Source organism: Colias philodice, chromosome 19 (genome assembly GCF_061535455.1).
Source record: "Colias philodice isolate Cphi_HAF_F1 chromosome 19, ilColPhil1 Martin Lab GWU primary, whole genome shotgun sequence".
Taxonomy (NCBI): domain Eukaryota; kingdom Metazoa; phylum Arthropoda; class Insecta; order Lepidoptera; family Pieridae; genus Colias; species Colias philodice.
In genome coordinates, this window is record NC_143104.1 from 1552262 (window position 1) to 1580115 (window position 27854).

At 38.4% G+C, this 27854-nt stretch overlaps 2 protein-coding genes across 2 annotated transcripts; one reads left to right on the top strand and one right to left on the bottom strand.

Annotated features, from left to right (window-relative positions):
* Positions 1-27255, bottom strand: Xpd (general transcription and DNA repair factor IIH helicase subunit Xpd). Its single transcript, XM_089707521.1, has 19 exons — positions 27082-27255; positions 26912-27011; positions 26379-26476; positions 25757-25913; positions 25004-25106; positions 23576-23706; positions 20887-21107; positions 19530-19663; positions 16303-16419; positions 15530-15770; positions 7136-7203; positions 6322-6425; positions 5762-5860; positions 4993-5080; positions 3958-4049; positions 2761-2937; positions 1703-1773; positions 1030-1168; positions 1-460 (listed from the first exon to the last, which is right to left on the bottom strand). The coding sequence occupies exons 1-19, from the start codon at positions 27084-27086 to the stop codon at positions 323-325; spliced, it is 2283 nt and encodes a 760-aa protein (XP_089563647.1). The 5' UTR covers positions 27087-27255; the 3' UTR covers positions 1-322.
* On the top strand, positions 9412-11385 carry LOC149479751 (uncharacterized). Its single transcript, XM_089707476.1, has one exon. The coding sequence runs from the start codon at positions 9546-9548 to the stop codon at positions 11250-11252; it is 1707 nt and encodes a 568-aa protein (XP_089563602.1). The 5' UTR covers positions 9412-9545; the 3' UTR covers positions 11253-11385.
* Positions 27256-27854: the final 599 nt, after the last annotated feature.

Sequence of the window (27854 nt, forward strand, 5' to 3'; positions counted from 1 at the left end):
TTTCAAAGTATTCATTTATTAACGAATCACTTTACAAACACGTTGCTTTGCAACACATACAGTTGAATATAAAATAAATCAGTCATTTTATGGTTTCTTATCAGATTTCTAATTCTGCCAGCTTTACATTTTAAGAATATCACAATAATATTCTGAATTAATGATGTTATAAAACAAGATATTTCTGTTACATTTATGTATTTTGATTCAAACTCTTTCAAAACATATTCCAGCACTAAAAACCGCTATTTAATCGTTCCAATTTCACTTGTTCCACGCGATTCTGGCGTGTTCCACTATATTCCACACACTCCAAACCCGATCACTTCTGTAGAACTTGTTTTTCGATCTTTTCCTGTTGTTCCTTAGACTGAAGCTGTTGTAATGTTAGTAGAGAGACTCCAAGTTGGTCTTCTCTCGTAAACGGCTGCGCCATTTGTCGTAACCAACGCTTGCATATCTGTGGAACATTATAGAACAAATTACACTCATTGTACAACGAAATGTTATAGCATAAAAACTATTGGTCTTACCACAAAACAATTTAAACACAGTCTAACTTTAAATCAGGGATCTGTCACTTTAATAGTTGTCTATGTGAAATACGACAAAACCAGATTAAAGAGAACCCGCGCTTGAAGATAAACCCTTTCTAAAGTTTTTTGTGGTAAGACAGTATAGTTTTTGCCAGTCTATTTAAATAAGAACACATCGGCGAAGTCCAGGGATATTTGGTATTGTATCAAATATCTAGAAATCTATGAAAAATTCTGTGATATTATAAATGGATCAACTATAGCTCATTTTAATTTTTAAATTGTTTAATAAAAAATGAAAATATCTCATGATTAAGTAAGTAGCGATAAGTAATACTAATACTATCCGTATTGGCGTAAAGGTAAGTATCGATTAGTAGGATAGGATTGGCATAAAGGTAAGTAGCGATTAGTTCCTATCCTACTATTCTTAGTATTGGAATAAATTTTGCGTCAGTTATTAGGTAAGTCAGTTAGTATGTAAGTAGCTTACCTGTACGGCTTCTTCCGTAGAAAGTGCGGTGAGTGAGTCCTTCAAATGAGCCTGTATCCAGCGAGGCAACTTGCCGCGTTTATCCGCTCTACTGAACCGTTTGTCCGCGAATATCATCACGCCGTAATCCGTCTTACCCCTGAAAATATAACCAACTCTATAAGAAAGATTACGAAGGTAGTTTGGGATAGGCCCCTGGAACTACGAACACATTCCTCGTAACACACCCTAATAATATTGGTCCCTTTCATCATCATCTGTACTAATATTATAAAGCTGAAGAGTTTGTTTGTTTGTTTGAACGCGCTAATCTCGGGAACTACTGGTCCGATTTGAAAAATTCTTTCGGTGTTAGATAGCTCATTTATCGAGGAAGGCTATAGGCTATATATCATCACGCTACGACCAACAGGAGAGGAGCCACGGGGGTGAAACCGCGCGGAGCAGCTAGTCTATACGCTCTAACTGCACGAAAACTGCATCTGATCACCTGATATCTGGAAATTGTCCCATTGACCAAGCAAGCGGGTAGTTGTATGATGGTAGCACATACTAACACTAGCCATTCGTAGGCACACATTTCATCCGTCAGAAAATAGGTGAGGTCTGGCGGCTTTGGGATCTTACTCTTGTTTATATTATAAATTAAATAATATATGTATATGTAACATACCGCAAAGCTCGTCCCACACACTGGGCCGCGTGCCGCATAGCGTCGAACGTTAGGAAGTCATTCTCGCGAATCTGGAAAATAAAATAATTATATTAAAAGTAGACCTGGCCTTGGGCCGTATTGAACTGACTGACAAATTCATATTGCTGGTTATTGCGATCACAATAATATGAATTTGCCAGACAGTTCAATTCACAGCGTAAACTGTCTGGAAATAAGGAGTCATAATACGGCCCAAGATAATTGAATTGAGCGTGTTTTAAAACTGAAGGTTGAAGTTGTATGATAAACATATACCTAAAAAATAATACGAAACCAACTTTATTTTAAAGTTAAACTTCTTTAGGTGCGTTGAGAGTAAAATTTCAAGGTCGAGTCATGGCAATACCTTCACGTCAACGTAAGGCAACGATTTTAGTATCTTGCCCAAGAAGTTGCACGCTCACGCTCTTTTTAAGTAAATAGGTCGGTTACTCCTTAGGATATACAGGGTGTAATTGTTAAATGTGAGCAGGCGATTATTCCGTAACTATAACAGATATCAAAAGACTTTAAATTGATATTGAAGGTATTATACCTAATGAGTAAAATGACAATAATAACTTTTTAAATTAAAACGAGATATGTATATCCAAAAAAATTACGTCAAACATTCCCATACATTTAGTATGAAATGTGACTATTCTAAACATTTAATATGAAAGGTTTTGCCTTTTTATTTGATTTTGTGCTTTAATTACTTTGCAAATTTTAATTAAATTTCATTTAGAAACCGTAAATAGAGCTAGATGTGGAACAATGGTGTTTCAAAACGAGGATGTCATTTCGAACATTTAGCTTTGAATACAAAATGTATGAGAAATAAAATGTTTGGGAGTGTTTTCGTTTTTGGATATTTCACGTTTTATTTTTAAAAAGTTATTAATGCCATTTTACTCATTAGGTAAAGTGCTTTCGATATCAATTTAAAATTTTGAATGATCGCCAGTGCACACGATTACACCCTGTATAACACAAGAAATGGTGAAATAAATAAATAATTCTTGTAGATCGTTCACCTGAAACTGATCCCTCAGGTACTCGAGCCGAGCCTTCAATATCCTGCTCTGTGTGAACACATAGGGAATCCCGAACATGAGCACGGCCCGCCCCAGGTGGTGGTCGAAGTCCACGCCCTCCGACACTTTGCCGCGCGCTACCGACAGGAGCACTGCCCCGCGACCGCTCTCACACGCCTGGAACATCATTTTTATTTATCTATACTAATATTATAAAGCGGAAGAGTTTGTTTGTTTGTTTGTTTGTTTGAACGCGCTAATCTCGAGAACTACTGGTCCGATTTGAAAAATTCTTTTTTTCGTTATTGTTTAAGTATTTTTAACGTAATCAGTGTGTACAGAACTGGTACAAAACTATAAGTCCCATCAAACTCAAACTCAAACATTTATTTATTCAATTAGACTTCTTATAGAAGCACTTTCGAAACGTCATTACATATTTTTAACATTTACCACCGATTCAACTTAGTACAAGTTTGAAGCTGCTTTCCGATGGTGTCCCTATATAAGGAAAAAAACTCGTTGAAACGTGACTAATTAGCCGGACTTTACATCAGATGTCTGTTTTTAACTCACTATAATTAAATCATGCCATCTCACTCTGACGTCTAATAGATTGTGCGTTAGTGTGCCTTTTTATAAGACCTAATGCAATCTTATTGATAACCTATCTACCTTTTTACTTATAAATTATAATATCATTGGATGGACTATTCAATCATCACCTCGTTTAGACTGGACTGTTTGAATTCGAATATTTTTTTTGTTTTAAAAATAATTAAATATTCAGGGTTACTTGTAAAACACCAGCAACCTCGCAGGACAAGATAGCTAACAACATAAGCAACAACATTTGTTTTACGACTTTTGATAATTTGTTAGATTTTATTTTCATACAAAAATAAATATTTAATTTTCCGTTTGAATATAATAAACTCTACGCGCATCCCAAAAATGACGTAAACAAGAAGCGAACGAGAGGGGAAAAGGGGCGTCGCGTCGTCCTTTCGTTTAATGAATAGAACATAGACTTACAAATGTTAAGTGAGTACAATAAAAGCTTAAAAAATTATAAGAATAAATTATGCCAAAAGTCGTAGAACAAATATTGTTACTTATGATGTTAGCTATCTTGTCCTGCGAGGTTGCTGGTGTTTTACAAGTAACCCTGTATACTCAGGTTGAATACAAACTTACCTTAATATAATTGATGAGTGCAAAACTAGTTTCCGCCGAGTCTTGCGTTTCGATGAACAGCAGTTTATGCCTTTGTAAGCTAGCGACCACACCTGGAAATTAAACATTTTTTAAGCTATTGCAAAGCTTCTATCGCGGGCCTTGAGCGCGGGCACCGAATCCAGAAATTCCGTAACGAAAAAACCTCACGCTCCCCACTCCGACGGGCTCGGAGGTGTGGCTTGAAGGCATAGCATGCAATAGCTTTACCGCGGCAGTCCCCGAGTGCTACACGTCTTTTTTATATTTATTTTTTATTTATCGTACTAGCGGAACGACTAGGCTTCGCCCGTGGTACATAATATTTACGTTTTCTCTCCATAAGAACCATCTTTGCACTTCAAGGAATATTAAAAAAATAACCAAATCGGTTCAGCCGTTCTCAAGTTTTGCGCTTAGCAACATTTGGTGATTAATTTTAAGTATATAAATTTAATTTTCAGTTATATAGCATTACTTAATTGAAATATATCGTTGTAATAAATTTGGGAAATCAAATCAAACAAAAATAAATTTTGAATCTAAATAAAGTTATAAATTTATAAAGAATAGAAAAAATTCGATCACTCAGCGGGACTCGAACCCGCATCCTTTCGCGCCATTCCGGGGCGGATGCCTGACCAACTCAGCCACTCGTGACCCGCCAGAGCGATCGAATTTATTCTATTCTTTCAGTTTTATGTGTCTAAGGGCCGATTTTTCAATGCTTGGATAAAACTTATCCGTCCAATAAAGTATAACACGATAATATTAAAATGTCACGTAAACTGTCAAATACGGGCAATTAGAATACGTTTTTAAAATGGTAGTTTTATACATTATTCGACGAATAAGTCTGATCCAAGCATTGAAAAATCTGGCCCTAAGGGACACACCGCGCGCCATCCATTGAGATGATTCATGTTGGTTGTGATGGTTGTTAATTCTATTCTTTATAAATTTATATTTATAAAGCATCTAAATAAAGTTGTTATTAATAAAATAATTAAAAAATACCTTGATCATACCAAGCTCCGACCACGCTTTCCAAATATAGATATGAGGTGAAAAAGCAAACGACTCCATCTGGCACACATGCTGATATCTAAAATTAATTAATAAGAAAATTAATAAATCACTACACAGTATAAAACAAAGCCGCTTTCTCTGTCCCTATATCCCTGTGTATGCTTAAATCTTTAAAAACTACGCAACGGATTTTGATGCGGTTTTTTTAATAGATAGAGTGATTCAAGAAGAAGTTCTATAATTTATTAGGTTTTAGAAGCGGGCAAAGCCGCGTGCGGAAAGCTAGTAAAAAATATGATTCTTCTACATTAACTCAATTCACTGCGTCCGCCCCGGCTTCGCCCGTGGTACATATTTACGTTTTCTCTTCATAAGAACCATCCTTGGACTTCCACAAACATTAAAAAAAAAGAATTATCGAAATCGGTTCAGCCGTTCACACGTGATGCCGTGACAACGCGAAACGGGTTTCATTTTTATATATATAGATTTAAAAAAATACATAATTCACCATTTCCACTTTTATTTAGATTTTTATTACAAAAAATAGTAAAAATTAATAAAAATAAGTGTAACAATTGTGTATTTCTTTAAAAAAATCTAGACTATGATATTTTTGGTTTATGGATTGGTCAGGCATTCGCCCCGGTTTGGCGCGAAAGGATGCGGGTTCGAGTCCCGCCTCGTGATCGAATTTTTTCTATTCTTTTTAAATTTATATTTTTAAATTTATATAAATCTAGACTATTTAACAAACCTCAACCAGCAGCTGTCCATAGTTCCGTATAACTGCGACATCTTCTCTCGATTCATATTTACTAGATATCGCAACTTGATCGCTGCCTTTTGACACTATCTGAAAGCAAAATAAATAAAATCTATACTAATACTAGCGGTCCGCCCCGGCTTCGCCCGTGGTACATATGAAAAATAGATGTTGGCCGATTCTCAGACTTACCCGATATGCACAGAAAATTTCATGAGAATCGGTCCACCCGTTTCGGAGGAGTATGCAGACTAACATTGTGACACGAGAATTTTATATATAAGATTATAAAGCTGAAGAGTTTGCTTGTTTGTTTGAACGCGCTAATCTCGAGAACTACTGGTCCGATTTGAAAAATTCTTTCGGTGTTAGATAGCCCATTTATCGAGGAAGGCTATAGGCTATAATATATATTATCATGCTAATCTATCAAGCATGCTATTTAACACCGAAATAATTTTTCAAATCGGACCAGTAGTTCCCGAGATTATCACGTTCAAACAAACAAACTCTTCAGCTTTATAATATTAGTATAGATATAGTATAGTTACCATAGGCAATATACAGGGTCTGGCGAGCGTCATGGTGAAGGAACTCATCACTACTGGGTTGAAGTCCAATATTTTCGGGTACATGTCTAATGGCGACAATGTACCTGTAATTATTCCAATTAATTATTTATTTATCAATTTTTATTTCAAACTCAAACATTTTTTTCATTTTCATATAACTAAAATATCAAATTCTATTAGCTTTTTTTATGCGAAAGTTCACTACATAGTTTTTTTTTTACTTTGTATACTTAGATCTTTAAAACCGATTTTGATGCGGTTTTCATAAGAGATACAGTGGATCTCGAGGAAGGTTTTAGTATTTACTTAGTTAAGTTTTAGACAAAGAGGCGAAGCCGCGGTCTGATATAAAAAATACGTCTCATCTGGTTATCAGATCGGTGAAGGACGATTTCCACGGGCTCTTAGACCAATTATTATAATAAAATAATAATAATAAAAATCGTTTATTTCGAAACAATACATAAATACAAAATTTATTATTATGTCAATAAATATTTTATTTGTTACTAGCTTCGCGGCTTCGCCCGCGTGGTGTTTTGATAATAGGTAGCCTCTGTTTGTTCTCAGGGTCTAAAGATTGTCTGTGCCAAATTTCATCAAAATCGGTTGAGAGGTTTAAGCGGGAAAGCGTAACAGACAGACAGACAGACAGAGTTACTTTCAGAGTTTATTTATAATATTATACTTTCAGAGTTAATATATGTACTTTCAGAGTTTATTTATAATATTATAGTAGGGATTATTTATTTAAATATCAACTTTAACACAAAGGAGTAAGTATCAAACGTACCTGAAGTGATTATAACACTTTGAAATCTTGCAAAAACTGGCCGCATCGCTATTGACGAATCCATACATCTGCAATTAAAAACGACAGTTACAATATACAAAAAAATAATGTATTAAATGCAATTTTAAATGTATTAAAAATTTACAACCTATTTTCAGATCTACAAATTGAAAAAAAAATTTTTAAATAATTACAATAAAAATCAGTTTAAGCCACTGGTTATAGGCAACTAGCACTATGACAAGAAAACTTGACAACAAAAAAAAATTATATAATTATTAATAGTACGAGATCCGGCTGCAGGATCAGTGCGTTCATCGGTTTTTTGCTGAAAACCGAATTTTTATGTATATTTATAATTAGGAGAATATATATCGACTAGGTTGCCAGACAAAATTTGGCCGCAAGCATGTTTAATTAAAATTTTTCTAATCGATTTTTGGGAAAAAAAATCGTTCACTTGTTTTTTGAATAAAATGTAGTCTACATCACGTCAAATGATATAAAAATACTAAAAAATCACGGTTGCCGCTTTTCACCTGGCCGCAACATCTTGGCAGCCTGGTGCAAACAGGTATGATTTCGATTTATTTTAACGTTCATAACGCACATTTATGAATCATATATCAAATTAAAGCTAATTTTCTATTTATTATCATATATGGTTGCCTAATTAAATCCGCCCGCAAATAAGGGTTGCTGGCTTATAAAAATTATAAATATAGGATTAGTGCGTTCATCGGTTTTTTGCTGAAAACCGAATTTTTATGTAACTATATGTATTTATAATTAGGAGAATATATATCAACTAGGTTGCCAGTCAAAATTTGGCCGCAAGCATGTTTACACTCAACCTTAAATATTCAACATCTTTAACAGCCGGCAACCCTTATTTGCGGCCGGATTTAATTAGGCAACCATATATGACAATAAATAGAAAAAAATTAGCTTTAATTTGATATATGATTCATAAATGTGCGTTATGAACGTAAAAATAAATCGAAATCATACCTGTTTGCACCAGGCTGCCAAGATGTTGCGGCCAGGTGAAAAGCGGCAACCGTGATTTTTTAGAATTTTTATATCATTTAACGTGATGAAGACTACATTTTATTCAAAAAACAAGTGAACGAATTTTTTTCCCAAAAACCGATTAGAAAAATTTTAATTAAACATGCTTGCGGCCAAATTTTGACTGGCAACCTAGTCGGGTTTTCAGCAAAAAACCGATGAACGCACTGATCCTGCGGTGGGATCTTAGACTAAAACTTTAACTTTTTTAAGTGAAACTTCTTTAGGCGCGTTGAGGGTAAAATTTAAAGGTCGCGTCATGGCCATACCGTCACGTCATGGAGGAAAGCGACGATTTTGTTATCTTTAAATCTTGCCAACGAAGTTTCACTCTTGACACGTGTGCTCGGCACACTCGCTCTTTAACCGACTTCAAAAAAAGGGTATTAATTCGGCCGGTATTTTTTTATTTAAATAAGAATACTCACGAAAAATGCAATATCGGGTTGGACACAGTGGGTGTTTTGTCATCGAACGGCTCTATTATAATCACGAATCCCTTAGTATACGTGGAGACGAGTGTAGCCAGGTGTGTGTTTTGGGGTTTGGCGGCGTCACTCGCGTCCGTAGGTTTTAACCACCTAATTATAATAGGCTTGCCCTACACGTGCCCCCCGGGTGGTGCCAACCGAGTGACAACTGGCCGGAGGGCTGCTAAATAATACTCCTAGGTGATGGTATGTGCGCAGCATCACCTAGTACTGGGGTTGGGGCCGATGAGGCCGCTGTGGAGCCGAAAGGGCCCAGCCCCAGATAGCGGCTGGCGGGTTTTATCCCGGCAGGCGTACTGCAAACTGGAGGGGAGAGGAGGAGAAGAATGGAAGCAGGTTTTAAAAATGAACTACCCCAGGAGGGTACCACCAAGGGTGGAGAATCCCTCCCTGAGTCGAACTCAGGCAGCCCCACGTATTCTGGGGGGGGCAAAAACTTGCTTAAAGAAACTGTCACTGAGGAGGTGGGATCCCAGGCCTCCTCGGTGTCAAATACTACTGGACCGAGAAACACTATTAGTGCTTTAGGCGCTGGGCCCCCGGGGAAACCCAAGGGACCAAAGCCTGCAAATTTGGGGCGGGGCTCTGCTTCGGCCAAGGTGACGCGACCACCCCCGGGCTTGTGTTGCCGACCTACGGCTGAGGCGGGGCCTCGTTCTAAACACGGCCATCCTAAGGGAAAACCCAAAAAGTTGGCCAGCTCAGCGTGCGCTTCTCCGCCGAGCTACACTGAAGCCTCGGCTGACGTGGTGAACGAGTTGAGTAGCGCATCAAACCAAAAAACACAAAAACCGACAGCGGAACGAGTTGTTGCGTCAAAGTCGCGACCAGCCGGTGCACCGACGACCATGAACAGAGGGACCTCAGAATACCTGACGGGACCGAAGGAATTGGTTGAAGGAAATCCGGCTTTGGGTGTGACCGAGATGCAATCGTACTCCCGCCACCCTACAACATTACAAAATCCTACAGCGGAACAAGCTGCTGCGTCAAAGTCGCGACCAGATGGTGCACCGACGACCGCGCACGGAGGGACCTCAGAATGCCTGATGGGCCCGATGGAACTGGTTGAAGGGAATCCGTTAGTGGGTGTGACTGAGAAGCAATCATGCTCCCGCCCCCCTACTAATTTGGTTGTCCCCACTGCGCCGAAGGTTGGGCTGTGGGGGACCCTCGACCCTGCAGGGGAGAAATCTCCTGCGGGGTCTGAGTCGTGTCGCCCACAGTCATCGGTCGGTGGTGATCTGTCCTCGGACTGGACCGTTGTTCCCCAACAGAGTCGCAAAGCAAAGAATGCACCAGTTGGGAAACACCAGGAAAGCGACCCATCAGGGAAGCGGACCTCCAACTCGAGCGACGGAACGACAAAAAACCGATTGAGCAGAAAACGACGACGCAAATTAATGGCTCGTGATCAACTACAATCTGAAGTAGATAAAACTACCGGCCCAAATCCGCATGTGCCCGCGGCTATGAGCGGTTCAGCTGCCGCTGCTACGGGTTCCGGACCAGGGCCAAATCGGCATTCAAAACCCGTTCAGACAAGCTCGAGAGACCATGCTGGCTCTAAAAGATCGCGTCTCGATGACACTATATCACCGAGAGGGGCGAAAAAGAAGCCATGCCTTAATGAGTCCCGGGCAGTCCATTCCGCGAGCTATGCGGATGCAGTTAAAGGTGATCTAATTGTGGCGATAACGTCTGACACACCAACTGGTCACCTCAACCAAGAACAAGCCGACCACATCCTGGCATCACTCCAACCCTTGCTTCATCAGGAAGCATTGAACTATAGGGAAGGAGACGCTCGCATCCTATTTAAGGGCAAACCCATGTTTAAAGGGGGCGTCCTTAAGCTATGGTGCGACGATGCGAGGACGGTGGATTGGCTCAAAGCAGCCACCAAGAAGGTTACACTGCCCTCTGGTGACAAAATCTGCGTCAGAAGACTTGCGGACGTGCCGCGTAGAGTGCGCTGTGGCATCCTGCTCCCAGGTGTATGGAAGGATATGAAGGTTGTCGGCCTTCAACTCCAGTACCACAATGACTGGGCGCAGGTACACCGCTGGTTGCTCCTTCGGGCTGAGGTACAGGAAGCGGAAACGTTTGTTGTCGTCAGCATACCGGAGGATTTGGTCTCTACGGTCATGGAGCATAACCGATGCCTAGGATTCTTCTTTGGCTCGGTCTATATTAAGTTCCAGGGGCCAAAGGGTAGATTTACCGAACGGCCCCCCGTATGGAACAAACCAACGGTGGAAAACGTGACCACGTCTGCAAAGTCGGATTCTGACTTAAACAAGGCTGCAATACCGCCTAGTTTAACAACAGAAAGTGAGGAGCAAGCCACAGCTCCCTCCACATCGCGCGACACAACTGATGCGCCTATGGAGGTGACGCCTGACGATGAACTCATCCTGCTCTCAGTAGATTCGGGCGACCTAGAGTCGGCTGATTCGGAGAGCAGTGATGAGTACACCAGAAGGTTCGGTGGCTTGGCCCTTGGTCAGGAAGAAGGGGGGATGCTATCTGATGATGGCGAACCCCTCATCTGAATGCCACTTTCTTCAGGCAAACCTCCAGCACAGTCAGAGCGCTACGGCTCAGCTCAGGAAATGGCTGGAGGTAACCACTACGGCCATTGTGCTTATCCAAGAGCCGTGGGTAAGCAACTCTGGCAAAATCAACGGCCTCACTAACACCGGAGGTAAGATTATTTCCATAACAGGTTCTAATAAACCCAGATCCTGTATTTATGTCTCTAATAATCTACAAGTGCATCCACTAACAGAATTCTGTTCTAGGGATGTATGCGCCATCCTACTACTAGGGGATAACAACTACAGGCCCAACATTGTGATCGCCTCGACGTACATGCCGGCAGACGAAGACCCACCACCGCGAGAATTTGCCAGGCTGGTGGAGTACTGCGCGGGAGAGGGTCTGGAGCTTATCGCTGGTACAGACTGCAATGCACACCACCCCCTATGGGGGATGCCTACAGGTAACAACAGAGGCAGAGACCTTGTTGAATACTTATTTACAACTAGTCTTAATTTAGTAAATACAGGTGCTGAACCAACCTTCGTTACTCGCCGATGTAGAACTATCATTGATCTCACACTGGCGACCCCTGGCATCATAGACAGCATTAACAACTGGCACGTGTCAAAGGAGGCTTCTTGCTCCGATCACAGGTGGCTACGTTTTAACCTACAGGTTAACACTATTACACCCATTCCTACAAGGAATCCCAGGAAAACTGATAGGACACTCTATCGGGCCCATCTTGAAAACCTCCTCGCGAATTCATGCTTTCCAGACAGAATAATGCTTATACAGGATTTAGAACGTCTGGCAGAGCAACTAACTACAAATATTATTTCCAGCTATAACACTGCCTGCCCACTGCGGGTAACGAAAGCAACAGGTGCCAAACAGCAATCCTGGTGGGGACCGGAACTTGCCAAACAAAGACAATTGGTCAGAAGATCACTGAACCGTGCAATGAACACTAACTGCGACCACGATTGGAACAATTACAAAGTAAACAAAGCTGAATACAAAAGACAAATAAGATTCAGAAGCAGTGCAGGATGGAAGAAATTCTGTGATGGCATTGAATCCTGTAATCAAGCAAACAGAGTGCGCAAAGTCATCTCCTGCTGCAATACGTCCAAGCTGGGATCGATCAAAAAATGCGACAACACTCTTACAAAAACACCAGCTGAGACGGAAGCTGTTCTGATGCAGACACACTTCCCCGGCTGCAAATTCATACAACGACATGAAAGGAAAGACACAGCAACCCACACACCATGTGAGGAAAACTGGAGTACTGCTGAGCTCATAGTCAGTAAGGAAAAAGTACAATGGGCAATCGACAGCTTTCAAGCATACAAGGCACCTGGTCCAGATGGTATATACCCGGCTTTACTACAATGGGGGGGGCCGATACTCACGTCTCACCTATCTGCCATTCTGACATCCAGCCTCGCTCACGGCTATATACCGACCAGCTGGAGGACTGTTGATGTTATTTTCATTCCTAAACCAGGGAAAACAGACTACACGGATGCGAAAGCCCACAGACCTATCAGCCTCACATCCTTTTTACTCAAAACATTAGAACGGCTCTGTGACAGACACATTAGGGATACTGCCCTCGTGCGTATTCCATTACATCGGAACCAACATGCTTACAGCCACGGTAAATCTACCGATTCGGCCTTACACTGTGTAGTGTCCAAAATAGAAGAAGCCCTACAAGAAAAATCAATGTGCTTGGGCACTTTCGTAGACATTGAGGGAGCTTTCGATAAGACACACTACTCAAGTGTACAAAATGCCCTATCACAGCATGAGGTTAACCCCACAGTAGTCTCATGGATTATAAACATGCTAGGCAGTAGAGAGATACAACTTAGCAAGGATAAAACAAAGAAAGTGCTGGTCACCAGAGGCTGCCCACAAGGGGGAGTTCTCTCACCGCTCCTGTGGAACCTAGTTGTGAACGACTTGATCAGCACACTAAACAAAAACAAATTCCATACCATTGGATATGCAGATGACCTAGTAATACTTATCTCTGGTAAGTTCACGAGTGTTGTCTGTGAAATTACACAGAGAGCTCTATCAATAGTTGAGCGCTGGTGCAACAAATATGACCTTTCAGTGAACCCGCGCAAGACGGAACTTGTTCTATTCACTAACCGACGCCTTCTAGGAAGCTACCAGCTACCAAAGCTATTTGGCTCCGTACTTCAGTTATCGAAAGAGGTTAAGTACCTCGGGATTACCTTAGACGATAAACTCAACTGGAACAAACACCTTGAGAATAAGATCGAAAAAACAAGCATTTCTTTCTGGCAGTGCCACAAAATGATTGGTAATAAATGGGGGCTCTCCCCGAAAGTCACAATGTGGCTCTACAAAACTGTCATAAGACCAATGCTAACTTACGGCTCTGTGGTTTGGTGGCCAAAGACACAACAATCGGCGGCTATAAGCAAACTGCAGAGATTTCAAAGACTCGCCTGTCTGGCAATCACTGGCAGCATGAGCACAACACCGACTGCTGCGATTGAGGCAATGCTCGACCTGCCACCCCTACATCTTTTTGTAAGACAAGAAGCTCTAGCGACAGCTGTAAGGTTAAAGACACAAAACCTATGGAGAATGGTGCCTACAGCACACAGTAAGATCTTAACTATGGCAGCTGAGAAGGAGTCCTCACTCCTTGCCATAAGTGATAAGATCCCAAAACAATTCATCTTTGACAAGAAATATAAGATACAGCTACGTGAATACACGTCAGAACACAACAGCGTTGAAGACCTACTAATCTTCACGGACGGGTCTAAGACTGGAAATGGCACGGGTGCTGGGGTCTTCTCTGAGGACCTAAACATTAACATCTCGCACCCCTTGGGACCCCATAATACAGTCTTTCAGGCTGAATGCCTAGGACTTCTATTTGCAGCTTCGGCCATAATTAGGAGAAATGTAACAAACTATTCGATTCGGATCTTATCGGATAGTAAAGCAGCACTCATGGCAATCAAAAGCCATGAATTCACTTCAGGGTTGACCCTTGAGTGTCACTTAGTCCTCACTAAGGTATGTGACCTGGGAAATTCTCTAGTATTACAATGGATAAAAGGACACAGTAGCTCACGTGGAAACGATGCTGCTGATATACTAGCCAGAAGGGCATCTGAAACACCGGTCATGGGACCTTTTCCCATTATACCGCTACCTGCTAGCTGGACCCGGATGATGATTACCCAGCTCACTAGCACTGCTCAGAGAGCGGAATGGTCATGCAGATCTGACTGCAAGCAAGCCAGAGAAGCCCTACCGGACATTGACTCGAGACTTGCACGTCGGCTTCTCAACCTACGTAGAGTGCAACTACGCGTAATAACAGGGACCCTCACAGGGCACGGCCCCTTTAACAAACATCTCTTCAATCTAGGGATCACAGACAGTCCGCTATGCAGAGCATGCATGGAGACCGAGGAAACGGCAGCCCACGTCATCATGGAATGTAAGGGGGTTGCGGAGTACAGGGCAAGACACCTGGGGTCTCCCGGGTCCCTCCCCGAAGCCTTTGGCAGCCCTCACAAGCTGCTTGGCTTCATGGAGGAGCTCGGGTGGTTTCAATTTTAGCTGGTTTCCCCCACCTCCCTCTCTCACGCAAAATAGGCGCTTGACGTCGAGTTGCGGAGAAATGCCCGTATTATTATTATTATTTATGACAATAAATAGAAAAAAATTAGCTTTAATTTGATATATGATTCATAAATGTGCGTTATGAACGTAAAAATAAATCGAAATCATACCTGTTTGCACCAGGCTGCCAAGATGTTGCGGCCAGGTGAAAAGCGGCAACCGTGATTTTTTAGAATTTTTATATCATTTAACGTGATGAAGACTACATTTTATTCAAAAAACAAGTGAACGAATTTTTTTCCCAAAAACCGATTAGAAAAATTTTAATTAAACATGCTTGCGGCCAAATTTTGACTGGCAACCTAGTCGGGTTTTCAGCAAAAAACCGATGAACGCACTGATCCTGCGGTGGGATCTTAGACTAAAACTTTAACTTTTTTAAGTGAAACTTCTTTAGGCGCGTTGAGGGTAAAATTTAAAGGTCGCGTCATGGCCATACCGTCACGTCATGGAGGAAAGCGACGATTTTGTTATCTTTAAATCTTGCCAACGAAGTTTCACTCTTGACACGTGTGCTCGGCACACTCGCTCTTTAACCGACTTCAAAAAAAGGGTATTAATTCGGCCGGTATTTTTTTATTTAAATAAGAATACTCACGAAAAATGCAATATCGGGTTGGACACAGTGGGTGTTTTGTCATCGAACGGCTCTATTATAATCACGAATCCCTTAGTATACGTGGAGACGAGTGTAGCCAGGTGTGTGACTAGTGTTAGAGACCCCAATTGTGAAGGATCCGGTATTTCCAAAGTACGCAGTAGAGATTGCAGTCGGGTTGCGCAGAAACGCAGCGGTTTGCGTTCTATACACACGCGGGATGCGACGTCTTTGAGAAAACCTGCAAATTCATTATATAAATAAATAATTCATTGTAAAATATACTTAAAAAACCGGCCAAGTGCGAGTCGGAGTCGCGCACGAAGTGTTCGGTCCTATGGAGTTATATAAATACCCCCTATATACATATAGGGGGATATATAAATACCCCTTATAAATATATTTCCGTTGTAAAAATTTAAAAAGTCTTTATATAAATACTTTTTCAATTTTTACAACGGTAATACACAATTTGTGAAAATTTCAGCTTTCTAGCTATCACGGTTTATGAGATACAGCCTGGAGACAGACAGACAGACAAAAAAGTCTTAGTAATAGGGCCCTGTTTGACCGTTTCGGTACGGAACCCTAAAAATTACAAAAACGGCTGCATATTATCACAAGTTACAGTTAAAAATTATTTTTAACAAATACTACGACTATACCATAATGGGACCGCATGGGATATTAGATTTTAAAGAAAAAAATACAATAAAATTAATAAATCGCGTTTAAAATCCGTTAAAATCTTTAATTTCTAAACATATACTTACCAGCTGGTGACTCTTGTACCACATGTTGTATTCGCAGTCTAGTTTTTAGGTATTCTATGAATCTCTTCAGGAATCCTAGGAAATGTTCTGCGTTACGTATATTGCCTGGAACCACCTCTGTGAAAATATTGGTTGTCTGTAAAGTCGGTTTACTGACGATACTTGAACGTGACAACGCTTGCACTTCAAGCCTTACATGGAACGCCTCAGAGCGAGGTAACGCCGCATGAGTCATGCTTTTTCGTGCGTGCAGCCGGCTATATCGAATAATAAGACGTTGTCACGTCAAAAAACAGATTAATCTATACTAATATTATAAAGCTGAAGAGTTTGTTTGTTTGAACGCCCTAATCTCAGGAACTACTGGTACAATTTGAATAATTCTTTCGGTGTTAGATAGCCCATTTATCGAGGAAGGCTATAGGCTATATCATCACGCCAAGACCAACAGAAGCGGTGTAATGCGGGTAAAACCGCGGGGCACAGCTAGTAAGCTATTATAATAATAAAATAATAATAGCTAATATTTTTTTTTAATAAATATTTATTAATTATTATTTTTGTTTATTTAATAACAATTAAACCACATCGAATCAGACCCTGAAAAATGAAAGGGTTCTATTCCTGAGCATACTCAAGCGTAAGAGAAAAAAAAGACTCGATTAGTAAAGTATTTCGGTCGCTATCGTGTTAACAAGAAAAAGGATCCGCACATACAGACACACGGACGTCCAAGACAGAACTTTTTTAAACTGTTTTTTAACTAGTTTAAATAACAAAAATGACATCAAAAATATCATGAACGTTAAAAATAGTGTTTTTTCTTAATATGTGTGTGTATGTATTATCTTACAAGTGCAATGTATGATACATAAAGACATTTTAAGTTTGAAAAATCAGATGTTTTGCGCGAAGTGACAGTAGTACCCACCTCAACGCTTCGCTTATGAGGCGTGCAATAAGCTATTACATATATGTATATATAAAACCGGCCAAGTGCGAGTCGGGCTCGCGCACAAAGGGTTCCGTAGCAGCAAATATAATAAATTACAGTTAAATCAACCTATCTCAAAAACTATAAGAGATACTTTGATCAAACCAAAAATCGTTGAAAGAGTTAATTAGCATGCATCACCTCTATTTTTTTTAGAATTTTATACCCCGTAGTTATAAAAATAGAGGGGGGGGGACATACTTTTTACGACTTTGAGAGCTGATATCTCAAAAACCGTTCACTTTAAGAAAAATGTTTTTTAGAAAACTTTATATCATTTTAAAAGACCTTTCCATTGATACCCCACACGGGTATGTACATCGAAAAAAAAAATTTCATCCCTCAGTTACATGTATGGGGGGCCCCACCCCCAATTCTTTTTTTTACTATTTAGTGTCATATTTTTGTAGCGGTTCATACAACACATATTCCCATCAAATTTCATCACTGTAGTACTTATAGTTTCCGAGTAAATCGGCTGTGACAGACGGACAGACGGACAGACGGACAGACGGACATGACGAAACTATAAGGGTTCCGTTTTTGCCATTTTGGCTACGGAACCCTAAAAACTACTTCATACATTTCCTTTCCATCAGGTTGCCTGGTATAGATTGCTGCTTAGCAATAAGGCCGCCTCTTGTACAAACTATGCCTTTCTTTTGTATTAATGCACAGAACAATAAAAACAAATAGAAGTGCGATAATGTCATAATTAGTATGAAAACCAGTGTCGCCAAACCCACACATTTAAACCGATAGTTATACAGTACACTACAAGTAAACTATGCCTTTGATTGGACAGCTTAATTTGAGTAAAAACTGACTTAGGTTATAAATTCAGCATTTCAATATGTACCCTAACGCACCATGTTACGGTTTATTTTAGTATAACATCTCTAGGTATATTAGCTGTTTTGTTTCTCATTGCACAGAAATTCCAAATTCGAAAAACATTCAGCTACTCCACAACAGAGGGCGTTAGTTTTCGATAGATATAACTTTGAACCTCAACACATAGAGATAAGGTTGAAATTTGTGTCACTCAACATTAATGACATTAACTTGATATTTATCTGATGCTATGCCCTGAGGGATGTCAGCCTTGTTATCGATATCGAGATATCGATAATTCACAAATAAATATTTTTTGTGTATTTTTTTTCTTTCTATTATACGAGTATAGTATAATGTGTCACATTTTGGAGTATGTTTATTACTACTAAGTACGTCTTTTTATATTATTATTATTAAATAAAAAACGGAATAGAATAGTATTAATCTATATTTACAAAATACAAACAGAAAATATGCATTATTTTAAATCTTGGAACTGCCGTAGGTTTGCTGTATCGATGGCCTTTGTTAGACTGCTAAGTGCTGTTCGGCATTCAGTTAACTCGTCACGTTGCATTTATCCATTTCTCTTTTAAATTAGCCTCTTTGGGAAATCTGTAAATAAATTGGACAAATGAAAGCTAAGGAAAAATAAAATAAAATTTAATATTTATAATGTTTGTCTTTTCTAAAGTATCGATACTGTCGATATGCGCCACAAGCATCACTAAAGCGACATTCGTTTGTTTATTGCAATAATATTCCAGAAATTCTTGTTTGCTGTTCAATCTATAATAGTACTAATTTCTTACGGATTAAGGTTCATTTTGACTAGATATTTGTATACAATTTTGACAAATTACAAGCGAAGATATAACATAAAATATTATATGTAAAATAAATAAAAATAAGACTTACCGATGGTATGAAATGCCTCCATTGCTGATATTATTTCGTCTGCTATCATTTTTGCACTCTTATACCGAACAACACGTCCTAATACGGAAAAAAGGTTTGACAGCTGACAACCGACTCGAATATTTTTCTGCGCACAACTGAGAGCAAGTTAGGTGATCTTACCTTACAAGTGACACGTGGGCCACGCCCACATCACACTTCTATCTACTTTACTGTTCTGTGTATTAATGTTTTTTGTCATAATTTAGTTTGTTTAATAAAGTGTTATAAATAAACTAGCTTACCGCCCGCTGCTTCGCCCGCTTTGTCTAAAACCTAATAAATTATACACTAAAACCTTCCTCTTGAATCACTCAATCTATTAAAAAAAACCGCATCAAAATCCGTTGCGTAGTTTTAAAGATTTAAGCATACAAAGGGACATAGGGACAGAGAAAGCGACTTTGTTTTATACTATGTAGTGATAAATAAAACTAACCGTTAAGAACTTCATCGGGCAGTATGGGGTTTCCCAGTATTGTATCAGTATCTCTAGCGAGTGCTGCTTCCCGCAGACCTTCAACCATTTGTTCGTATTCCAACGCCAATCTAGCAGAGTCTTCTTCGCGTATTCTATTATAGTAGAGCCATTTTAATAGGCAACATTTGACAGTTCAACAAAATTCAACAACGTAACCTAGTAACGGCGACATAGAATAATATATTATTTCGTTTTGTTAGAATTGCACATTTGCTTAACTTTTTTCAATTACGATTACATAATTGAAAAAAGTACATACATTTTCTATTCATGATAAATTTATAATAAAAAGCCTTTTATTTCGTCTTCACATATTCTATTTAAACAAATAAATGGAAAAATAACAAAAAAAAAATCTTTATTTCCATAACAACCATTAAAATAAGATAAAAAGCTAGGACAGTGGCTAACGCGTGGGCGTAGAACGGTTCTGGGTTCGATTCCCAAGAGTAGTAAGTAGGAGACCAAGAAAAAAAATGCCTCCGTCAGGCAGGACACAGAAGGCTGATCACGTACTTGTTCTTAAAGAAAATCGATCAGTGAAACATATGTATTATGTATCTGCCCCATACCCCACTAGGGGACACGGGAATTCACTATTAACAGTGGGCCAAAATCGTGTTTATTATTAACCTTATTTAAAATAATTCAATTTGTTCCTAATTATTCTGTACTTTATAAAATACTAGCTTTCCGCCCGCGGCTTCGCTTGCGTTTTCAGAGAAAACCCCGCATAGTTCCCTTTCCCATGGGATTTCCGGGATAAAACCTATCCTCAAGTTGGGTCGAACTGCACATGGTGTGCGAATTTTATTATAATCGGTTAAGTGGTTTAGGAGTCCATTGAGGACAAACATTGTGACACGAGATTTATATATATTAAGATGTAACTAGTATATAAGTTAAACAATACTGGCTAAGTCTGAGAGAGGAAAGCGTCGATCGTCTCTACCACAGGTATATTCCTAGTTGATCGATCGTCGTGTCTAAATTGTTTTTGTATGTATGTTTTGTTTCCTAATGAAATATCTTTATTTATTTAAGTTACATTTACATACAAACTAGATTTCCGTTCGCTTTGCCCGCGTTTTCAAAGAAAAACCCGTATAGTTCCCGTTCCCGTGGGATTTCCGGGATAACACCTATCCTATGTTATTATGTTACTCTCTATATTATGTGTGCTAAATTTCATTGTAATCGGTTGAGTAGTATTTGCGTGAAAGAGTAACAGACACACACACATCCTCACAAACTTTCGCATTTATAATATTAGTAGGATAGTAGGATGCGTGTTATAAATGTGTGTTAAAAATACCTGGCAACAGTTTTCTCCAAAGTTTGCAACGCTAGCGAACTTTTGTCTATGGTCCTCCTCGTTATTCTGACACTAAGCGAGTCGATGCACACATTGTCTATGTTATGTGCCTCGTCAAAGACAACAACCGCCTCCTTGTTCAACTCTTTGGACACAACCTCTGCTATCTTTGGATCTAGCAAATAGTGGTAGGAATAGACAACTATCTCTGCGTGTATAATCTGTGAATAAAAATAACTGCGTTAAAAAAACCGAATTCAAAAACGGAAAAGTAAAAATTAAAAAAGATTTGATATTATTAAGCTATTGCATAGCTTCTATCGCGGGCCTTGAGCGCGGGGACCGAATCCAGAAATTGCGTAACGAAAAACGTGCGTGGCTTGAAGGCATAGCATGCAATAGCTTTACCGCGGCAGTCCCCGAGTGACACAAGTCTTTTTTTTAATTACTATATTTTATTTAGTTATACTATTTACTAAATAGTTTTGATGTTGGTGACAAGCCAATGTAAAATTTATGTAGTAGTAGTTTTGATTTGCCCGGTAATGCCCGGTTTACACGGGTTTAATACCAAATGCTTAGTGCTTGGCACCAACTTCAAATTTATTTAGTAAATAGTACAACTAAATAATATTATGTAGTAATGAATAATAAATAATTCATATGCGCACAAAAAGAAATAATACATAATCTACTAATGATTATTACGTAAATTTAATAATTTTCAGTCACAAATCTAAAAACTTGATAAATTCTTCCTTTTTAATAATATTTAAATATGTAACAATCTATATAAACTGAAATCCGTTTCGCGTTGTCACAGCATCACGTGTGAACGGCTGAACCGATTTCGATAATTCTTTTTTTTTAATGTTTGTGGAAGTCCAAGGATGGTTCTTATGTAGAGAAAACATAAATTTGTACCACTAGTTTAACAATTAATTTTAATTTGTGCTAGTTTAACATAATACATAGTAAGAATCAGTAGTATTTTGGTATTAATATGTTTTTGAATTATGTTTATGCGATAATTCTACACTCACCGGCACGGAATCTTGGCCACTGCAAATTTTTGGGTAAAATAACACTATTTCTTTTCTACTACAAAATTCAATAAAAATTTAATCAAAACTAGTTACTTTAATGTTTTTACTAACTTTTAGTAATAATTGGAAGTTTATAAGAAGTACTACCGCGCAGATATGAATTAAACAAGAATTTACGCTTTTCCTGTGAAATTTAAATGATTTCTTAAAAAATGCACAAAAATTAGAAAGAACGTTTCCATAAAAAAAAATTTAACCTTTTAATATAGGGTGTTTCCTTCTCTTTCCTTAAACACTGTTTGCATCTACTCTGGCATACTCTAGAAGACATTTTTGATGTCCCCTTGAGCTATAGTGTACCAAACGGCCCCAGCTGTATTTCTAAGCTCATCTAACATTGGTGCTGGTTTGGAATCGAACTTTATGTTTCTTTTAAGCATGTCCCAGATGTGTTCTATTGGATTAAGATCCGGGCTACGAGCTGGCCACTCCAATTTTTCAATAATAACCTCTTGAAGGTACTCTTATACGCATCGTACGACACGCGGACGTGCGTTATAGTGTATTAGTAGCAAATTTTCTTCACTGATAAACCTGTAATAGGGCTGAACATGTTCCTGGAGAATTTCCTCAATGTACCTGATCAAATTTAAGGCATTATCTACGATAACTAACTCCGTGCGAGCATCGGAACTTATACCTCCCCATACCATTATTGACCCTCCATGAAAAATCGCAGTTTGAGTGTGGTGATGGGTGAAAACCTCTCTTCTCGTCTCCTCTATACTGACTCTTGGCTATCAGAAGCTCGAAAGTGCCTTAGCAGTCATCTGTGAACACCTCACGAGCGCACTGGCTGTGGGTCCAGTTTTCATGTTCTCGTGAAAAACGAAGACGTGCTTCTCTGTGATGTCTGAGGAGTTCTGTACGGCGTGCTGGTCTGCAAACCTTCAAATTTACTTCCTTCATTAGTCTTCTCACCGATTGCTCACTCACATTTTTTATCCTGGTGTTTTAGAGCCGGTGGCGTATCTCAAAAACTGTCAGAAAGCCATTTCTGAGTATCTCTTGAACAATAAACGGGTCTTCTCGAGCTGATGAGCACCTCACGCCTTCATTTTCTGGTCTGCACGTGTAGCTGTCAGTCTCTTCGTATCTTCTCCATGCATAGTGCACCGCTGAACGTGGTACGTACTCTACATTAGGTACTTTACGTTGCGGCAGTCATTGGTCTAACATTGTGATGGCCTGAGCAGGTTGTTCAGATGTTAACGGCATTTTTTATTGTTTGTTATGATCATTGACTACAGTACAACAATAACAATAACTTAAAACGTCATAAACGATATCGAAAAAAGTTTAAAACGAACAATTCGTAACTTCGGCTTAACCGCACAAATCACAAATTTCGAGTAACTCTTAAAAAGTGGTAAAAGATTATTCTCAAACTTAATGATTTCTTACCATAAAATTAAACAAATAATATGTTAACATATCTGCATACAAAAAAATCGTGAAAAACACTTCAAACTTTTTTTATCGGCAAATTTGTAAGTGGTCAAGATTCCGTGCCGGTGAGTGTATCTTCAGATATTATATTTAATGTATAAAATTTATTTTAAGTGCATAATATATAAACTTACGGCAAATCTTGACAAGAAATAGGGACACCAATTTCTATCGGCTCCATACTGTTTTAGATCGTCCATATTGTACACTCCAAAGGGCAACATGGACTCTTTGCCTTCCCTGTTGAAACCCTCGTAGAACTGGCCTGTGAAGTAATTTATAATAATTTATATTTTTTATTTTTAAATCACTATCACTACATAGTCCATACTAATATTATAAATGCGAAAGTAACTCTGTCTGTCTGTCTGTCTGTTACTCAATCACGCCTAAACAACTGAACCAATTTGCATGAAATTTGGTATGGAGATATTTTGATACTCGAGAAAGGACATAGGCTACATTTTATTGCGAAATATGTACCACGGGCGAAGCCGGGGCGGACCTCTAGTATAAAACAAAGTCGCTTTCCGCTGTCCCTATGTCCCTTTGTATGCTTAAATCTTTAAAACTACGCAACGGATTTTGATGCGGTTTTTTTAATAGATAGAGTGATTCAAGCGAAAGGTTTAAGTATATAATTTACTAGCGGTCCGCCCCGGCTTCGCCCGTGGTACCTACATGTTAAAACTATCCTATCTTTCAAGTTGGATCGAACTGCACATGGTGTGCGAATTTTATTATAATCGGTTAAGTGGTTTAGGAGTCCATTGAGGACAAACATTGTGACACGAGATTTATATATATATATTATAAGATTAGGTTTTAGACAAAGCGGGCGAAGCCGCGGGCGGTAAGCTAGTATAAACTACTATTTTTAATTTTTATAATATTTAAATCTATATATATAAAAATGAAACCCTTGGTTACGGCATCACGCGTGAACAGGTGGACCGATTTCGATAATTCTTTTTTTATAATATTCCTTGAAGTACGAGGATGGTTCTTATGGTAAGAAAACATAAATATGTATCACGGGCGAAGCCGGGGCGGACCGCTACTCTTATATAAAACTAGCTGAGGCCCTGTGGTTTTACCCGCATTGTTCCGCTCCTGTTGGTCTTAGCGTGATAATATATAGCCTATAGCCATCCTCGATAAATGGGCTATCTAACACCGAAATAATTTTTCAAATCGGACCAGTAGTTCCTTAGATTAGCGCGTTCTAACAAACAAACTCTTCAGCTTTATAATATTAGTACAAATTCGCACAGCTAATAGTACATATTAGTAAGAATTGGCGCTTTATCAAGTAAATATATTATGACGAATTATTGCTCTTGGGGATCACTGAAAATCGGTGCTGTGACGTTTTTACGTCACAGATGTTCACCGAGTGATTTCCCCTTTTAATGGCATCATGCTTCACAGACTACACACTTCAATGTGTATTTTTTATTACCATATAAGTATTGTATAAATTGGTTTCATTATGTACTTGCTATGTGCCATTAAATAAACGTTTTCTTTCTTTCTTCTTTAAATGATTGACTCATACTCACAAATTGGTATGGAATTATCCCTCTCATGTCTATCTCTTATGTAGCTTGCGGTGAGAGCATGACATTTACCATCAACAAGTTTACCTTCTCTTTCCTGTGACACCTGAAAAGTAAAAAATAAAACTTACTACTCTGCTTCTATTATAAAAGTAGGTATATATTCATTGGATTGGCGTGAAAGGATGTGGGTTCGAGTCCCGCCTCGTGATCAAATTTTTTCTATTCTTTATTAATAAATTTATAAGTATATATTCAAATTGTAGAATTGTTTGTTTAACAAAAAAGACACCATGGTTCTCATTTCCTAAGATTCATTCGTTTTATACATTTCATTCTTATTATAATTCTCCTGAGATTTTATCCTTATTAGATTCTAATGAATGATGATGATTCAATAATAAATGAATTTATGGAAAATTTTGGACAGTTTTCCTTCTCTTCAAAAATATTGAGTAAACTTCTACAGAAAAGGATTTTTACTTTTCACATGAACTAATAGAAATGCAAAAAATTTGAGCAGGGTGAATCCGTTCCGCACAGCTAGTCACTACATAGTATAAAACAAAGTCACTTTCTCTGTCCCTATGTCCCTTTGTATGCTTAAATCTTTCAAACTACGCAACGGATTTTGATGCGATTTTTTTTAATAGATAGAGTGATTCAAGAGGAAGGTTTTAGTATATAATTAATTAGGTTTAAGTCAAAGCGGGCGAAGCTGCGGGCTAGTATAAATATATAGATGGATGTGTGTACCTCTGGATGTATGCACAAATTCTTGCGTGAACTCAACACCACCCCAGTTAGGCTCGGCTTTTCACCTTGCGACTTCTCATAGTATTTGAACAGATTCTTCAATTCCTCTAAAACTTTTTCAATTTCCGGCACAGTACGAGAGCAGTATATTAATTTTCTGAAAGTAAATTTCATTTCGAAAAGATACTATTTTTAGCTAAATTTATTTGTGATTAATTCATTATATTATCCACCATCCATGAGTTAAGAGTTGACAAAGCTACCATCTATATATATATAAAAATGAAACCCGTTTTCCTTGGTCACAGCATCACGCGTGAACTGGTGGACCAATTTCGATAATTCTTTTATTATTATAATCCTTGAAGTAGGAGGATGGTTCTTATGTAGAGAAATCGAAAATATGTCCCACGGGCAAAAACCGGGGCAGACCGCTAGTTACTAATAATTGTAATTTTGTTTAAAATTTCCTTAATGTAATGTTAGATGTACAATTTTTTTTGTAACAAAGTACATTACCTACTCACTAATAATTAATTTTTAAATTGGTAAATCAGGTTTAAACTTAAATGCAATTTAAAGGATAAATAAAAAAAAAAAAAAATACAAAAATTATATATACCTGATGTGATGGGGATTCTGTATCATGTATGCAACAATGAGTGATAAAAGTGATATTGTTTTGCCCGTTCCTGACGGCATTTCTAGCAGTCCATGACCCTGTAATTATTATAACGATGTGTTCATTCATAAGCTTATTTAAGATCTTGATATAAAGATATAAATTTCATGCAAATTGGTTCAGTAGTTAAGGTGTGACTGAGTAACAGACAGACAGACAGAGTTACTTTCCCATTTATAATAATGGATAAGTAATTAAGAAAAACAAACCATCACACATAGAATCATCTTTATAAAGATATTAATTTTATTTAGTACTTATAGAAGTCACGCAGATCATATTTTATAAGTATTCCGTAGTGATGTGATAGCAAACATACTATCACAGTGATTAGTAGATAAGGATAAAAAACAACTTGTCCACGATAAATATTGAGCATTTTTTTAACTTTTTTATTTTACTTTATAAGCCGTAGCCATACAGTTTTAGTCTTGATGTAGTAATATCCAATTTTTTTTTTCACTCGAAATTACCTTTGCATCTAGAGCCCGCTTTAATTCCAGCATATAGGCGTATTGTTCTGGATAAATATAATCATATGGAAAATACACGAGTAAACCATCTACAGTCAATCTGAAAAATAACAAAATTGTTTCATAACCTGCTTTGAGAAATGTAAAGTATAATTTTGAATAAAGCTTACTTCATGTTTTATTTGAGTTTCTTGAAATAGAACTGAGAAAAATAAATTATCTGCTTTTATATCCGTCTATTGTAAGTACTTTTAATTAAAAATAATCTCTGATTCTGATTTCTGATTCACCCACAGATTCACCGTTTACATTCGGCGGCGATGTTTATTTATCTGTCAATTGTCATTTGTCATAATGACAATTGACATCCTCTAATTCACAGCATTTTCCAGATTCTATGTGGCGTAGACCTCGGGCGTAGACAGAGAATCCAATTGGTTTCTCTGTCTACGTACTGTGGACTGTGGTTCGTGGCCATTGGCCAATGTTTTTCATAATTTTGTGGATGATTAATGAATTTCTACGTTGCCGCTTCGCGCCTATTGCATAGCGCAGCGTGAGCATAGTTAAGTTATAAACAGACGTTCGAATTTGGTACGGACCGCACCGTGACCTTGGTGCGCTCCGGACCATATTCGATCATGTGTACAGTGGTCCGCCGGACATAATTATTATTATTGACGGTACGGTTGGTTCGATGGTTTTTTCATCCGAACTTGGTGCGGACCGTACCAAATTCGCGCGTGTGGACGGGCGATCGCACCGGACAGCGCATTAGTCATAGACTATATACTTATTACAGCTTTAGTCACAGTTCTACCGCCAAACAAAACGGACGTCGGTCGATCGTTATCAATGGCGATGGCGTCGGATGACGTGGCTAATACTGAAAAAAGATTAATAATATAAATTTTAGAACTCTACAAAGATTTATGATATGACT